The sequence below is a fragment of the Macaca nemestrina genome, chromosome 2 (assembly GCF_043159975.1).
Source record: "Macaca nemestrina isolate mMacNem1 chromosome 2, mMacNem.hap1, whole genome shotgun sequence".
Taxonomy (NCBI): domain Eukaryota; kingdom Metazoa; phylum Chordata; class Mammalia; order Primates; family Cercopithecidae; genus Macaca; species Macaca nemestrina.
In genome coordinates, this window is record NC_092126.1 from 103,804,722 (window position 1) to 103,822,681 (window position 17,960).

At 40.4% G+C, this 17,960-nt stretch overlaps 1 protein-coding gene and 1 long non-coding RNA gene across 9 annotated transcripts in view; one reads left to right on the forward strand and one right to left on the reverse strand.

The window, feature by feature from the left end:
* Positions 1–7,137, reverse strand: part of LOC105480241 (uncharacterized) — a 52,908-nt gene extending 45,771 nt beyond the window's left edge. For 3 of the 5 annotated variants that reach the window (XR_011619994.1, XR_011619995.1, XR_011619996.1), the window contains exons 1-3: positions 6,869–7,137; positions 4,475–4,519; positions 4,300–4,373 (exon numbers count right to left, since the gene is read on the reverse strand). This is a non-coding gene — a long non-coding RNA (uncharacterized lncRNA). Of the gene's footprint in view, positions 1–4,239; positions 4,374–4,474; positions 4,520–6,868 lie in introns of those variants that run through there. The other 2 variants (XR_011619993.1, XR_011619992.1) reach the window with 2 other exon arrangements.
* Positions 1–16,623, forward strand: part of LOC105480242 (ectonucleoside triphosphate diphosphohydrolase 3) — a 41,483-nt gene extending 24,860 nt beyond the window's left edge. For 2 of the 4 annotated variants that reach the window (XM_011738825.2, XM_071091471.1), the window contains 7 exons: positions 652–802; positions 3,507–3,666; positions 4,664–4,897; positions 10,846–11,118; positions 11,287–11,397; positions 11,834–11,971; positions 15,274–16,623. In XM_011738825.2, coding sequence (XP_011737127.1) covers positions 652–802; positions 3,507–3,666; positions 4,664–4,897; positions 10,846–11,118; positions 11,287–11,397; positions 11,834–11,971; positions 15,274–15,510 — 1,304 coding nt within the window. In that variant the 3' untranslated portion in view covers positions 15,511–16,623. Of the gene's footprint in view, positions 1–651; positions 803–3,506; positions 3,667–4,663; positions 4,898–10,845; positions 11,119–11,286; positions 11,398–11,833; positions 11,972–12,777; positions 13,012–15,273 lie in introns of those variants that run through there. The other 2 variants (XM_071091473.1, XM_071091472.1) reach the window with 2 other exon arrangements.
* The last annotated feature ends 1,337 nt before the right edge of the window (positions 16,624–17,960 follow it).

Sequence of the window (17,960 nt, forward strand, 5' to 3'; positions counted from 1 at the left end):
GGAAGACTGTACAGATGAAATAAGAGTCGATTATTGTTGAAGCTGGGAGATAGATGCATGAGTTTCAATATACTATTCTCTCTACTTTTACTTATATTTGAAATTTTTATAATGAAAACTTTTTTTTTTTTCTGAAACGGAGTCTGGCTCTGTCGCCCAGGCTGGAGTGCAGTGGCCGGATCTCAGCCCACTGCAAGCTCCGCCTCCCGGGTTTACGCCATTCTCCTGCCTCAGCCTCCCGAGTAGCTGGGACTACAGGCACCCACCACCTCGCTCGGCTAGTTTTTTGTATTCTTTAGTAGAGACGGTGTTTCACGGTGTTAGCCAGGGTGGTCTCGATCTCCTGACCTCGTGATCCGCCCGTCTCGGCCTCCCAAAGTGCTGGGATTACAGGCTTGAGCCACCGCGCCCAGCCGAAAACATTTTTTAAAAGTAGGCCCTGGCTTACTTTTTTCACAATTGTAATTCATTCCTTTAGAGGTTGCAAGTAGACTGATCAGTGTGACCATATAGGACTTACCACATCCAGCTGTTTTCAACCCCCTACCAAACCCCAATAATTTTCAAAGCCAGTCTGTTTTTTATTTAAAGGTTGTATTACCGCTGTTGGTTCCTGGAAATGCTGACAGATGCTGACTGCTTGCTTTTCAGGCTCTGGAATCTCCAGCTATGGAAATAACCCCCAAGATGTCCCCAAAGCCTTTGAGGATTGTATGCAAAAAGTCAAGGGGCAGGTTCCATTTCACCTCCACGGCTCCACCCCCATTCACCTGGGAGCCACAGCTGGGATGCGCTTGCTGAGGTAAAGGCTAAGTGGCACAAAGGGGCCCATTTGACCAAAATAACCAAGAATGTGTTGAACCTGGCCAAGAATGTAAGTCTATTTCTGGGAACAACCCTCGCCCCCCAAAAAGAAGCCATATTCTGCCATAAATTTGGGCTTTAAAGATTGGGAAACTTTTAGTCTTTATTTTAATACCCAGAAAGAAACAGTTCTAAAATTGTTTCCCTCTCACTTGGTGATTTTACTGGGAACTTTGAAAAAGAGAGAGGTAATATGAAATCCGCTCATGGGATATAACTCTACTGCTTTGGAAAAGTAGCTGTTTTGACACTTGGTATTTTGACACCTGTGGACAACCAGCTAAGTTTGGTAGTAAGTACAACCCATAGCTATGTAGCTTCTGCTTGTGTACAAAATACCACTGAAATCTGCTTTAAAACAATGGCATGTCTGCACCTCAAATCAGTCAAAGCTTTTGGAGTTGTTATGAAACAAGCATCTCATTTCACTCACTCAATTAGTTACTTCTAAATTTGTAGTCATGGCTTTTGGCCCAGTTGCATGTTTTTGAATGTCTTTTCTCTTTTTTCTCCATTATAGCATTTCCTTGACCTTGAAATTTAAAAAAAACAGTTTCCAAAAATAAACATCAAACTTAAATCTACTCAGAGTAGAGGCTACTCCAAGTGTTGGAATAAGGTTTTATCACAAGAAGACATCACTTATTCTGCTTCAAAGGCACTTTATGATTCCAAGCATGCAAAATTATCTATGTCGGAGTATTAAGAAAATAAAAAAAGAACAAACAGAGCTCCTTTAACATGATAATGAAAAGAAATCATGACGTGCTCTCTGTTAGACTGGGCCTTTTCCTTATAGTCTCATAATTCTCATTTCTAATCTGATTTCCTGGTTGACCACATTGAATGTGAAAAGAAGTCAGATTTCTTTGCTCACTCTTGGAATCTGCAGTGTATTTCTAAATTATTTCATTTACATGTAATAGAAATGACTTAAAAACTCCTTCCTTTTGCCTTTTCTTTCTTATAAAAACAGTTATTTCAACAAGGGTGGAACTGAAACCTTGTAATCTCAGAGAACACAGCAAGGCAGCCCCTTTACAGGCTCTTAATTCCATGGACCTAAAATCCTCATCTGCTGTAGTGGATGCTTCCTTAACACGACATGTGTGGAGCTACTTATAGAAAAGTCAGCTGCAGGATGTGCTCATGAAGTTTTCAACTTGGAGACTGAATGCTTAGGGCTTAGTTTGTGAAATCCTTCTGCTTTCACTCTATTCAATTCACATTTTCAGGCTGAATTTCCCATTTCAGAATACATTAGGATGCTGTTTACCCTCCCTGGGATTTGACTTCAGGTAACAAGTTTCAGCACAGGACCTAAGCAATACCAACAATATGAATGGGATAAGTGACTACAATCAGAGAGAAATACTGGTCCAATTCCATTAAATGTCTGTAGAAGTTACTCTAAAATATCTTTGCTTTACCAGTAGTGTTTGTACCTATGTAAACTTCTTGGTTGAACTGGCTCTGACCTTATGACTTAAGTAGACTTCTACTACTCTAAAAACAAAAACAAAACAAACAAACAAACAGCTCTTAAGAACCTGACTTTTTTTTGGTTGCTTCCCCTCCCTCCCCCAGTCTTTCAGTGAGAAATAATTAAAAGGCTCTGCAATTTACAGCTCATGACAAAAACCACGGAACAGAAAACTCACCCCTTAGGAAAAAGTGAATGTCTCCTTTGAATAAATTAAGTACTAACTTTTTCTTGTAAAACTGTTTTCTGATGATGATCTATTTCTTCTGAGGAACTAGCTGATATTTTAATTACTAGACAAGTAAAACAGAAAATAAAACAATTAATGAGAATTAGCTGGGATGAGAATTGATGAAACTGGGAAAACTCTGAATTATTTTCCAAGCAGTGATAACTGGCCACTGAATTGGAATGGATCCTGCTTATAGCCTTGCTCTTTCTTCTTCCTGATTGTCAGCCAGTGCCCCTGGCTGTCTTAACCCACGGATGAAAGAGGAAATAATCTCCCAAGCGAGCTCTTTCATAGCGTAAAATGGCAGCGATGGATGCCATAACATTCTGTCACTAAGGATAGAATGCTGTGTTGCCACTTGTCTAAGAGTCAGCACACCAGTGGTTTTTCAATCCAGTGACAGCCATGATGACTGTCATATCCCTTCATGCTAAAGCTCTCCCAAAGACTGAAGCAGAAACAGCTGAAAACTCAATGTTCTTCCTTTCCCCTTTCCTACTAAGCTCCCCTTCCTTCTTGTCAGATGAGGGTTCCTTCGTATGGTGCCTTCAAGAGATTATTTATGCCACTCTTATGCCTTCATCAATCTCCTTTCCTCTGCTGATCTGAGAGAGCAATGGCAGTTAAATAGGAGGCTCTTTTGATACATGAACAGATGATATAGGTGGGGAGAACAAATTGTACTTTTACTGAAAGCAGTTTTCCTACTTGGCAGCTTGACAGGTAACAAGTGGATCCTGCCTTCACAGTTGCCCCAGAAGACTTCAACTTGCAAAAGGGATTGTGGTGTACAGCACACATCTGGAAAATCATTCATCCCCACCAGCAGGGAGATGGGGAAGTTTGCATTTTCACCTGAGTGAGACTATATATTTTAAGACTCTATTGTCTGGGCACTCAGACTTGTTTGTTTTGTGCCTTGCATAGGTTGCAAAATGAAACAGCAGCTAATGAAGTCCTTGAAAGCATCCAAAGCTACTTCAAGTCCCAGCCCTTTGACTTTAGGGGTGCTCAAATCATTTCTGGGCAAGAGGAAGGGGTATATGGATGGATTACGGCCAACTATTTAATGGGAAATTTCCTGGAGGTGTGTGGAAACAAATGCATGGTTTTTAATCTTACTGTTTATCCTATCTCTTGTGAGTGATAGCCTAAGTAGAGGTACACACCATTAGGGATATCTGTCCTATATCACTCCTATCATGTAATGCATTAGGGAAATACCTATGAGACAATAGCTAAGAAAGACCTATATAGCTGGGGAGAAAACATGGTCATAAATAGGACTAAATGCTTGGGAGGGAGGGAATCTCATCACTTTACTAGCTTGTAAGAAATGGAAGGGGGTGGGATCTAAATTTAACACTAGGCTATGGGTCTTTGGGAGGGCAGTTGAATAATCCTTCAGAGAGGCTCCATGACCATTTGAAATTTACAAAGCCCTCAGGAAGTCTGCATCCCTAAGTCCCCAGAGACAGGAGGAAGTCTTCACTCTTTGTTCCCAGGTCTCCTCACAGTCCAGTCCCTGCACTCCCTGCTCCCTTGGTGCAGAGGAAAGTTGATTCCAAGAGACAACTGCCATGTTACAGGGGGCACAAAACGGGAGTTACTCAGAGCATATCCAGCCCAAGACCTATTTTGTTCCCCTTCAAATGTATTTTAAATTTTTAAATAGTTACCAATAATTAACGTTTGGGAAATTTCACATAAAAATCCATACTTCTAGCTTCTTCTGACCTCCTCACTCCTCCCCAAAATCGGAGGAACTGGTCACAGTAGATGCACATTCCTGCCCTGTAATGGGAACAGAGTGTAATTCGTGGACTCTCCAGTTTGCCACAGACCCCACCACTCCCTGTTATACACCTAATCTACTTCACTCATTTATTACTTACCTATGTTACTTGCCCAGCTCTTGTAAGCACGTGAATTCACCACCTCTGAAAGAAAAGGAGAGAATTGGCCTCACATGCTCTCTCTGTCCTACTTCTTAGTAATAGGAGACGAGGCTTGGGTGGAGAACTTTGGGCAAACAGAGATGGTGCCTTTGGCTTTCTTTCTCACTTCCTTTTCCCACTGTGCAGAAGAACCTTTGGCATATGTGGGTGCACCCGCATGGAGTGGAAACCACGGGTGCCCTGGACTTAGGTGGTGCCTCCACCCAAATATCCTTCGTGGCAGGAGAGAAGGTGGATCTGAACACCAGCGACATCATGCAGGTGTCCCTGTATGGCTACGTGTACACGCTCTACACACACAGCTTCCAGTGCTATGGCCGGAATGAGGCTGAGAAGAAGTTTCTGGCAATGCTCCTGCAGGTACTTGAGTCGGGGGTAGGGGGTGGCAGATGTTGTCTTGAGGGTTTGAGCTGAGGGGAGAATGCCCTGCCTTCTGGAGTCTGTCCTCTCCACTTCAATTGAAAGGTAGATGGAAATAACCCCATTTTCCAATTTACTCCTGGGGGTCCAATTCCCTTTCCCCTCTCTCTCTCTTTCTTCCCCTCCCTCTCCCTCTCATGTTGCCCACTCCCAGTGAATTTGAGTAAGAAGTCTAGGGAATTTCCAGAGCTTCACATGTTTTGTAAATGACTCAAGACCTGGAATCCCTTTATGGACACAAACTGTTTTAAACCGGAAGCTAAATAAGCCTGAGATTTTTGAGACTCCCCTGGGTGTAGACAAAATAATATTAGTGGTCACAAGAGAAATGTGTGCTGAAGGGGGAGAGGGCAGAGCCTTCCCAGGCTTAGCCTCCTTTTAGATGGGTCTATATTAGGCAGGCTTGATACCCTTTATACGGTGGAACTTTAGAGCAACCACATTCCATCATGTTGATCAGTAATTCATTTGGTAAGTGTTTCAGAGCCCAGAAGGCTAATTCAGGCATCAGCTAGAAAGTTGTTGCTGATATTAAATTCAACATTATGTAGTGTGTGTTCATGAGGGCACTAACTCCATAGGTGAGACCCCAGACCCAAACGCTACTGCTCTGGGGACATCAATCTTAGCCATGGCTAGGTGGCTGAGAGGATGGGCCTTGACTACCTAGAGGGGTATGAGGAAATCAGAAGCCACAGATTCTGGCTTCTTACGGGACTCGAAGGCAGGGGAATTAGCCTAGGAACAAAATGGACACAACATCAGTAGGTTAACCCACATTCCTCCAACCTACTCTGATAACTGAAGACAGGAGCAGACTCTATCCTGCAGAAGAGTTGAGGGGGATCACATAAGTGCATCTTCAGCAGGACTCACAACTTCAGACCCCTGCATTTACCCAGTGTTCATGCAGGGTGGGTTGTGGGAACTCAGCTTCCACTTCTGGCCCCTCCTCCAAACCTCTCCCCAATCCTCCCTGAAACGGCTGAGGCCCTGGGACACACGCATGGGACATTTATTGTCAGGAGAGTCTGAGCACTGCCTGGAAAGAACAGATGTGAGAAGCCTGCAGACAGCCCTCAACTACCCTTCTGTACTAATCCGTGCTCACACTGCTATAAAGAAATACCTGAAACTGGATAATTTATAAAGAAAAGAGGCTTGTTTAATTGGTTCATGGTTCTGTGGGCTGTACAGGTTTCTGCTTCTAGGGAGGCCTCAGGAAACTTACAGTCATAGTAGAAGGCAAAGGGGAAGCAAGCACTTCTCACATGCGGGAACAGGAGGGAAGACGCCACACACTTTTAAACAACCAGATCTCGTGACAACTCACTCACTATCATGAGAACAGCAAGGAGGAAATCTGCCCCCATGACCTAATCACCTCCCACCAGGCCCCTCCTCCAACAGTGGGATTACGATTTTACATGAGGCAAAGCCAAACTATGTCACCTTCCATGGCTCCCACCCCAACTTCCACTTCCCTCCCCAGTCAGCCAAACCAAGCCCTACAGGTAACTCAATCAATGCTCCCTATCAGGGGTCTCAATACTCATCACTTATCCCCACTTGCTCATCAAAGTAGTTCAACCAACATGCTTCTTTCTTGCTGGGAGAGAAGCTCTAGAAAATCCTCTTTTCTCCAGCTCCTTTTACTTCTAGCAATGCTTAATGTCCTTTGCTCCAGCTCTGACTCTAGCAGGAGTAGAATGTGGAAGCTCAGGTGAAATCCTCCTTTTTCCAGGGTGAGTGGGGATCAGAGAGGCTAATCTTCTAAATTTGGCTGGCCCTGTGGAATGTGTGTTTCTGTCTGTCTGCATGTGTCTGTGTGTTTTTGTACTTATACAATGTTTACTAAAGAATGATTATCTATATATCCAGCAGTCCACAGAAGAGAAGTAAATACTTTACCTTTCTGAGGTCTGATTTAGGCTTGAGAATGCCAGTCTCCAAATGTGAGCCCAGCACTGGGGGTGGAGGAGTGAGCACCCATCCTCTCACAGTCAGCTCACAGGAACAGGGACACATGTCTTCAATTTGCCTGGTAACCTCTAAATGCCTGATAGGGTGACTCTGCCCTCGGAGGCTTCTGACTCATCCAAGAGGAGAGATTCAGATGAGATGAGGATTACTGACAAATTCATGTCAAGACCTGCCTGACCAACAATTTCATAGGTCAAATATGTATTGCCAAGCCTTGACTTGGAAGGTTCACACAAATTATTGCATCATAAACACTGACTGAGTAAATTCCATCAGTCTGGATCTTGTTTCCTCATCTGTAATATAAGGAACTACGTAGTGTGGTGAGAATGATAGCTGGATATGTACTTTGCAAATTACTTTCATATTAATAAGTCTCCAGTCACCTTGGAGCTGAAGTCTCATTCTGACAACATGTTGGATATTAGGAATATGTATTCACTTTCTTTCCATTTTTAAGTAAGAAATTTGTCTTCTGTTTTTAATGTAATATATGTTCAGTGAAAAACATTTAGAAGATGCACACCAAAAACTATAAAGGATTTCTTTAAAAACGGAATTAACCACTATTAATCATACTATTGCATTTTCTTCCACTTTTTTAATGTATGAAAGTTTAAAAACTTGGCTTCATATGGTATATATAATTTTATATTTACCTTTTATTTTACCTAACCATATATTATGGTCAATTTCCTGTGTTGTTAATGTCCTTTTAAAATATTATTTTTATGAGAGCATAGTATTCCAAGTACCATAACTTAAAAAGAAAAAGAAATTGACCATTTGATTATGAAAGAAAGTACATTCTTATTGTAAAAATTTAAAGCCATACAAAGAGTGTTAAAGTCAAAATGAAAGATCCTCCTTCCAATCCCATTTACTGAATGCCATCACTGGTCAAAGCTTAATATGTTGTTCTTCTACACTTTCCAGGTCAGTATATTAACTTATTTTCTTTACTATTTAATATCCCATAATGTATCAATCATTCCCTTCTTCATGGACATCAGGCTGTGTCCTGTTTTGTTGCTACGACAATAATATAATAAGCCTTCTTACCCATATAACCTTATGAACCAGTGATTTTATTTCTGTAGGATAGGTTCAAAGGACAGGTGTATTTTTTTCATTTAAATGAACAAATAGGTAATCTTCCAACAAAATTAAAACCATGCAGATTACCACCCATGTTGTGATGACTTTTTGAAATAAGCTTCAGGAATTCCAAAACATTCTAATAATAAGTACTTAGATAATGAGGATCTGTTTCTGGATTTTCTGTTCGATACATTCATTGTTCTATTTTGGGACCAATATCATGTTGTTCTACCTGCAGTAGTCTATTTTTCTACTCTCAGATGTTTATCTTGAACTTCAAAGTCATTTGAAGCAGTAACAAAAAAGAAAGTTTTTTGTTGAGATTGTGATTGTAATTACATTGATTCATACATTAATTTGGTTAAAATGTGCTTATTAGTGACATCAACAATTTCTATCCAGAATTATACAGTGTATTTCCATTTATTTAATTCTTGGCTTGTATCCTTCAATAAAATGTATAGTTTTCACCATTGGTTCTGTACCTCTGTTGTTAAATGTATTTTCTTTGTGTGTATTTTTTAAACTTTCTGTCACTAATGAGAATAGTTTCTATCACTGTTTTTTCCAGTTTTAACCAGTTTAACTCTAAAATCAGATTATGCTATAGTTTTTTAGTGGACTTTTCTCCCTCGAACCCGCTGATTGACTTTTTCATGACAGTGCCCTTCAACCACTAAGCTCGGTGAAGACTGTTGAATGCTGAATGCCTGAACTTGGCACATTGGCCCATTATATGTAAAGAATGTCACAACAAAAATTCAGACACACAAAAAAGAAAAGAACTAATATTTACTAAGTTTTTCCTATGTACTAAGTCAGAAATAATTTATGTTATCTTGTTTCTTCTCTGGACCAAGCCAGAAATAATTTATAGTTTTAATCATTTTAAAAGTATAAATCTCCCTTCAGACTATACTAGAAAAGAAAAAAAAGTATAAATCAGATTTGGAAGTAGATACTAAATAGCCAATTGATTGATTCGATATTTTTTTCTTTCAACCAATATTTCAGCTATAGGGTGACCCAAGTATGATATGCTATAAATTATATGTAACGGCTTTTGAAAATCATAAATTGTTTTCATACCATAGAGGCAGAAAGGGGCCTGTTTGCCTCTTTCTCAGTCAAATGAAGATCTTTCTGGAAAACACTCATTTGGGTTCTATTTGATGAATGTTAAGCTTTTATAGGATTTTTGCAGAATCTTGTCACTGACCTTTGTTAAACAATTGCATTACTTGAATATGTACCTCAGTTTCCTCATTAGTAAAATGAAAGGGTTGGGCTAAATGTCTGAGTCAAGATTTTACTGTAGGGTGGCCAGGTGCAGTGGCTCACACCTGTAATCCTAGCACTTTGGAAGGCTAAGGCAGGAGAATCTCTTGTGCACAGGAGTTTGAGACCAACCTGGGTAACATAGGGAGAACATACCTCTACCAAAAAAAGAACTAATTAAAAAAAATTTTTTTTTTAATTTTTTTGAGATGGAGTCTTGCTCTGTCACCCAGGCTGGAGTGTAACGGTGCAATCTCAGTTCGCTGCAACCTCCACTTCCCGGGTTCAAGTGATTCTCCCGCCTCAGCCTCCCGAGTAGCTGGGACTACAGGTGCATGCCACCACGTCTGGCTAATTTTTGTATTTTTAGGAAAGATGGAGTTTCACCATGCTGCCCAGGCTGGTCTCAAACTCCTGATCTCAAATGATCCGCCTGCCTCAGCCTCCTAAAGTGCTGGGATTACAGGTGTGAGCCATCACACCCAGCTAAAAGAAAAGATTTTACTATAGGGGAGCAGTATGCCTTAGTGGCTTAAGTTGAACATAGTTCAAATCCAATTCCTTCAAAAAGAGAGTTCATAAACTGAATCAACAACATTTAGGATTTTAGCATAAAATAGAGTATTTTGCACCAGTAGATTAAAGATTGAATAGTCATATGGAAAAAGTAAAGCCAAGTCTATCTGAATCTTTAAGTCAAATAAATTGCAATGGATAAAAGATTTATATGTGACAAGGTTATTTGTTTGTAATGGCAAAATGATTGGGAACCACCTCAGTGTTCATCTAGATGATATTCCTTAAATAAGGTATGATTTATTTGTACAGTGGAATACTATGCAGCTACTAAAAAAATAGGCCACTCTGTAAGTACAATGAATGGAAATATCTCAAAGATACATTTTTAAGTGAGAAAAGCAACGGGTACAATGGGGTATATAAAGTGCTACCATTTATGGCTTTAAAAAAAGAAAAGCATGGGGGAAAAAAATATATTTGCATGTGCATGCCAGATCATTGGAAGGATACACAAAAATTGGCAATAGTGATTGTTTCCAGAGAGAGGCCTGATGGCTGCAAGTGGATGAGAAGGAGACTTTACTTTCATATGTTTATTTGTACCTTTTGGATTATTTTGCTAGGTGGATAGATGACATTCTACTTAAAATGATACATTAAATATATCCATTTTCTCAACATGTGAAGTTCATAAAACCTGGTTCACAGGGCTATCATAAGAGCTGGATCAGATAATGTGAGAGAGAGCCTAGCGCTATGCCTGGTACAAGGTAATTGTCTCACACACACACACACACACACACACACACACACACACACACACCCTTTCCCCCCACCCCCACTTGAATTATCTAGACAACCTATCATCAAAGACATGCTGACATAGAATGGTATTTTTTGTTTTTCTCTTGGCATTGGAGGATAGTGATAGAGAGAATTTGCAAAAGGGAGATACTTGGCTATCCACAAAAAACGTGGTTTCTAACACCTTACTCTTATACCTACAGAATTCTCCTACCAAAAACCATCTCACCAATCCCTGTTACCCTCGGGATTATAGCATCAACTTCACCATGGGCCATGTATTTGATAGCCTGTGCACTGTGGACCAGAGGCCAGAAAGTTATAACCCCAGTGATATCATCACTTTTGAGGGAACTGGGGACCCATCTCTGTGTAAGGAGAAGGTGGCTTCCTTATTTGACTTCAAAGCTTGCCATGATCAAGAAACGTGTTCTTTTGATGGGGTTTATCAGCCAAAGATTAAAGGGCCATTTGTGGTAAGAGCAAAACCTGAAAGATTCCTTTCTTTCCCCGTTGAATATTTATTTCTCACTTTTCTGTTTCTCCTCTGCTGACCTGTTAGCCACCTTCTAATTCCTCACCCATAAACCTTTCTATTATACCCATTCTGAGAACTAATTTCCTTCTGTATTACTTATTTCCAGGCTTTTGCAGGATTCTACTACACAGCCAGTGCTTTAAATCTTTCAGGTAGCTTTTCCCTGGACACCTTCAACTCCAGCACCTGGAATTTCTGCTCACAGAATTGGAGTCAGGTCAGTATTTAAAGAGAAAGTATCAATGTCAGTACAAAAAAATATATATATGGTAGAATCTATTCTATGTGTGTATATTCTGAATTTAGCCTTTATGCTCTTCTATTTCCATCACATCTGTAAAATAAAAAGAATAAGGGAAGCTACTCCCACACCTGTGGTGTGAATTAATGTTATAACTACATGCACAATGGTTAGAACAATATTTGGCATATAATAATAAGCACTCAATGAGTTTAAAGATTAGTATATTGTGAAATTATATAGTGATATCTTCATAATTATATTGAATAATTATGAGATTGTATTATAAAGTCTTTTCTATTATGAAATTATGGATGATAAGATTCTTTAAAACATGACTTTTAACCCAAGGTGTTCATTTTAAAACATACCTGCCTGCCCTGCCTCTAAGATGTTTTAAACCTCCTTTCAGCTCCCACTCCTGCTCCCCAAATTTGATGAGGTATACGCCCGCTCTTACTGCTTCTCAGCCAACTATATCTACCACTTGTTTGTGAATGGTTACAAATTCACAGAGGAGACTTGGCCCCAGATACATTTTGAAAAAGAAGTAAGTCAAAGCACAAATCATTTTCTCTTCTTTTTCCCAACAGAGAGATTTGTATGTATGTGTGTGGAGCAAATGTAGAAGGTAAAAGGGTATTAACGAGTTAAACTCACTGGGTGGAAGCTGATCAGACTGATCCCTTGTGAGTTTCCCAGAAGAGGTCGTGGAGAATTTAGTGGAGTTGCTCATGGGTGTCCATTCTCCTGGAAAAGACTGGAGGCCAAGGGCCAATGGACTAGGAGGTCCTGGAGGGCAGGTATCTTCTTGGTATCTTCATATTCCCAGCACTCAGCACAAGGGATAGAGCCTAGAAGGTGCTTAGTAAATGTTTGTTGAATTCGTAAATAAATATGAATTCATAAATAAATATGAATTAAGGATATGAGACTTTTCATCCTGAAAAGAAGCTTTAAATGTAACCATTTTTAAAAGAGGATAGCAACTAATTCTTCTCCATTTTATGCAGATGTCGGAGTAAGATATAGGCCTTAGAGCCTGACGGATTTGCATTAGCATTAAATAAACATTTTCTCTTTGAATGAACCTGAAGTCATTACATTCACTGACAAAGATTTGGGGGATGGAGAAGATATTCTTAGCTCAGGGTTTAATATATCTAGATATCTATAAATACATACATATATATATATGATGGTCAAGTGACCAGAATGGTCCAAAGCTGGAATCACAGCTGTCACCTGGTGACAGGTGAAAGGACCTCCATACCTTGTTTCAGGCAGGGCTCAGCCTTGCGAATATGTTCAGCCAGCACTATGTTCCCCAGGTTCCAGAGAATTTTCTCATTTCAGGAATAGCTGATATGAAGCCTGAAGGATGTCTGGAGTCAGCCTGTTCAATACCAGCTTCAGCAATAATTAGATTAAATCAATCAATATCCTGCATTAGGCCTCTGACTCTCTACTTTTACATAAATAAAATTGAGTCATCTACAAAAAAATAAGGATGTCTGGAGACACAAGGACTGTTGGTAGCATGTACTCTCTAAGCTTTGCTTCTAATGAATCTAATTACCAGTAAAGTATATTATAAGAATTGAGAATGACTTTCCATTTGAATGCCAGTTTGAGTTGATATAGTATCTAAGTTAAAAGTTCCTTTTTTCTAATTATAAAGAATGTTATGTCCAGCCAAATTAGTAATTAAATGTGAAGATGTAGGCTGGGTGCAGTGGCTCACACCTGTAATCCCAGCACTTTGGGAGGCCGAGGCAGGTGGATCACCTGAGGTTGGTAGTTCGAGACCAGCCTGACCAACAAGGAGAAACACTGTCTCTACTAAAAATACGAAATTCGCCGGGCATGATGGTGCATGCGTGTAATCCCAGCTGCTCAGGAGGCTGAGGCAGGAGAATCACCATAACCCGGGAGGTGGAGGTTGCCATGAGCCGAGATCATGCCATTGCACTCCAGCCTGGGCAACAAGAGCAAAACTCCATCTTTAAATAAATAAATAAAAATAAAAACGTTAAGGTGTAAAAAGACTTAAGAAGATTTGCTGCACAAAGACTTACATTGAAAATATTTTTGATGGAAGTAATAAAATAAGAAGAGAAATAAATCCAGGACATGTTACAAAAATACTGGAAGTAAGAATAAATGATGTTGTGGCTTAAAATTTACATTAAAAAGGCCAGGTGCTGTGGCTCACACCTGTAATTCCAGCACTCTGGGAGGCTGAGGCAGATGGATCACCTGAGGTCAGGAGTTCAAGACCAGCCTGGCCAACATGGTAAAACCATGTCTCTACTAAAAATACAAAATATTAACTGGGTGTGGTGGCATGCGCCTTTACTCCCAGCCACTCAGGAGGCTGAGGCAGGAGAATCACTTGAAACTGGGAGGTGGAGGTTGCAGTAAGCCGAGATCTCACCATTTCACTCCAGCCTGGGCAACAGAACAAGACTCCGTCTCAAAAAAAAAAAAAAAAAGATGTTAAAAAAACAGAAAACAAACACTAAAGAAAACTATAAAAATAAACGCCATTCATATGACTCAAGTATAGAAAATACCCAACATGATAAGGGTGTGGTAAGGAGTTATAAGATACAGGGACATAAGAGTAACCTAAAATTCAAATTCTCTTCTTGTCAAAGGGAACACAGAGATATCTTTTTCTTTTTCTTTCTTTCTTTTTTTTTTTTTTTTTTTGAGACGGAGTCTCGCTCTGTCACCTAGGCTGGAGTGCAATGGCGTGATCTCAGCTCACTGCAGCCTCTGCCTCTTGGGCTCAAGCAATTCTCCTGCCTCAGCCTCCTGAGTAACTGGGATTACAGGCACCCACCATCATGCCTGGCTAATTTTTGTATTTTTATAGAGACAGGGTTTCACCACGTTGGCCAGGCTGGTCTTGAACTCCTGACCTCAGGTGATCCGCCTGCCTCAGCCTCCCAGAGTGCTGGGATTATAGGCGTGAGCCACCATGCCTGGCCACAGATATCATTTTTAAGGCAGGAAAGAAGAAAAAAAAAAAATATATATATATATATAAAAGCACTAATTGAAAATTTAAAAGTAAGATATTAGAAAGAAGTGTAAATATATTAATAATCACAATAATTATAAATGGACTAAACCTACCAGTTAAAAGACAGATGTCAGATTGAATTTTTAGAAATCAAGCAGGTGCCATTTATAAGAGAAACGTGATTCAAGCATAAAGACATGGAAAGATTGAAAGATAACTTTTTTAAATTATCAAACACTACCCAAAAGAAAGCTGGTGTAACTATTTAATATCTGGCAAAGCTGTCTTTAAGACAAAGAGCCTCATTCTAGACAGCAAGGGTTACAACATAATGATAAAATGTTCAATTCACTATGAAGATTGTAAAGGTGAAACATTTATACACCTAATAAAACACCCTAAAAACATGTAAAGCAAAAATGGATAGAACAACCAGAAGAAATTGACAGTCAGCTTCCCATTTGGGCTGATTTCCTATTCTTAGAAACTGGTCCTGGGATCAGCAAACCACTCATTAGCCTCTTTCTCTAGCCACAAACACTCTTGTGCTCCTGGACAACAGGAACACTTTCACTATTATTAACTGTGCCTTCTTCACTCTTGGCTATGACAAGATTGTGAGGATTTGTTCTTTTGACTATTTCTTCTGCAGTGCTGGAGGTGAGATTCCCCAAGTCTTTGTGGCTACAGTGTGGTGTCTTAACTTGGGCAAGTCCTTTGACCTCTTTGGGCCACAATTTCCCTTGGGAGCTTTGTGAGGTTGATAGTGGTATGCCTCTGGTATGTAATTGTAGCCTTGAGCCTTGTCCTCTACTCCACAGGTGGGGAATAGCAGCATAGCCTGGTCTCTTGGCTACATGCTCAGCCTGACCAACCAGATCCCAGCTGAAAGCCCTCTGATCCGTCTGCCCATAGAACCACCTGTCTTTGTGGGCACCCTTGCTTTCTTCACAGCGGCAGCCTTGCTGTGTCTGGCATTTCTTGCGTACCTGTGTTCAGCATCCAGAAAAAAGAGGCACTCCGAGCATGCCTTTGACCAGGCAGTGGATTCTGACTGAGCCTTCAAAGCAGCTCCTGGAGTCCAGTGGCTGCTTAGAGTCAGCCTGGATGGCACCAGGCAACACAGGTAAAGTGGCTGCCTTCAGGAAATACAACTAACTAAAATCAAACACCTAGGTCACGTGCCTCTCAAATACTGATTTCTGCCACAGTACCTCTTGGGGCGTCCCTTGGCTATTCTGTGCATATTGCTCTTCAGAGACCTCACTACCCATGTGCTGATCTATTGGGGAACAGAGAAGAGACAGGCCACCAAGATCAGGCTCTTTATTTTAAGTCCCCCAGAGGAAGAGTAAGTTGAGAGGGTATCAGCTTAATGTTGAAGAATTGACCTCAGGGCTCAGTTTCTATTTCCCTCCCTCAGTATTCTTCCTGGCAGGATACCCATTAAGCATTTGGCCCAATCAGATATCTCATTTTATAGTTTTTTTTTTTCCCATTGGTCTTTAACTAAGACTTTCTTGTAGCAATCTCATAAGCAGTGAACCCCTCAGATCAGTAGAATATAGTATCTGGGGGAGAAGACTTATTTCCCTCAGGGCAGTGGCCACAGCCAGGCTTCTGTCATACAGGTGGATCCCGAAGCACAGAAACATAAAAACGGTCTCCCAGAAAACTATAGACCATTCTCCAAGTGGAATTCCCACTTAGGGCTCTGGTCACTAGATTGCAACCTTTGTGTTTGTCATCATCCTCATCTCACCACTGTATTGCTATGCCCTCCCATAAAAACACATTTATCCCTAGCAAGATTGTTGCATTCCAGATTTTACTGCCTTTGCTAGGCTTTTGTTTAGCAAAGGGCTGCCTTTCCATTGTTTTCATGGTGTATATATTTTTGTCACCATTCCCACAGTATACTTGATGTTGTCATAGAACATCCTACTTTATGATTTACTAGCCAATTACTTTCCTAGATCATAGACCTCTCTGCATAGTAGTCATAGGTCTTGACTTTGGGGAAAGAAAAGGAAGCTGCAGGAATATTTATCTCCAAAGTTGAATGAGAAAGAACTCCAGCAAATCCAATGGCTGCAAAGTAAAAATCAGCATTATTTCATATTGCTGTTTCTTAGCTGAATATGGAATAAAGAACTATTATTTTATTTTGACTTGCAGTGGGTGTGTGTGTATTAACTTACATATGGTAGTCTTCCTCCTAAGGACTCTAGGTGATATTTATGAGAGAAAATGTTTTCCCTAGTGAATTAAGAAACCCATTCATTAATATCACCTTTATTCCAGAGAGTTCAAAGTGCTTTTACTTCGATAAACCTTTGACCGCTTGAGATTATTGAGTCAAGCATTTCTGTACCTTATTTGAAATTCTAAGCCTCTGTGAGGCCACAACCTGACACTCAAATCTTATTTCTCATCCAGAATGGCTACTCCTATCCCAAACTGTACCTTTGCTCACACCATCCTCTCTACTATATTGCTAGATCATCCTCCCATCCTCCCACCAATACATGATTGAGAAGCAATCATGTATATTTCTCAAGATCCAGTTCCTTCCTGTAAGTCTTCCACAAAGCTTTCCTTGCACACACATACTATGCTGTATCTCCTGGACCACTTTTTCAAAACCAGCCACATAAGTCCTCATATTGTCATTTATCTTGGTGTATGTGTACAGCTTATTTCTAAAAGAGACAGTAGGCTTCTTAAGGGCAAAGCCTATTGTGCATCACTCCTCATTCATTCAACAGACATCTAAAAACACCTATTATGGCTGATACCTTTTAGGTGTGATCTTGGATTTGGACATATGATATGAACATAGTATTTATTCATATTTGTTGATTGAGGTTGTTTCCATGAGTGACTAAGAATGGGCAATAAACCATAGAGATAGCGGGGAAAAAACAGCATCCAAATCACCAAGAGTTTGCAAGAAAAAAAAAAACTTGTCTGTGCAAGAAAGAGAGTCAAAGCTCCAAGAAGGCAAGTCCTAGTCAACATTTCTAACTCATTTGGGAAGTTAGAATAAGCTGAGGTACTTCAGGTTTTCTGACACACACCGAAGAATTTTTGACTGGGTGCAGTAGCTCACACCTGTAATCTCAGCCTTTTGGGAGTAGCTGAGGCAGGCAGGATTGTTTGAGCCCAGGAGTTCGAGAGCAGCCTGGGAAACGTGGCAAAACCTCTTCTCTCCAAAAATTACAAAAATTAGCCAGAAGTTGTGGGCACACTTGGAGTTCCAGCTACTTGGGAGGTTGAGGTAGGAAGAGTGCTTGAGCCTGGGAGGTGGAGGTTGCAGTGAGCCGAGATCATGCCACTGCACTCTAGCCTGGGTAACAGAGAAAGACTGCAAGACTCTCTCTCTCTCTCTCTGATTCTCTCTCTCTCTCTCTCTCTCTCTCTCACACACACACACACACACACACACACACACACAAGAATTTTTATAGATAGACCATTGTGAAATCTGTAGTTCAAGTAGCATATC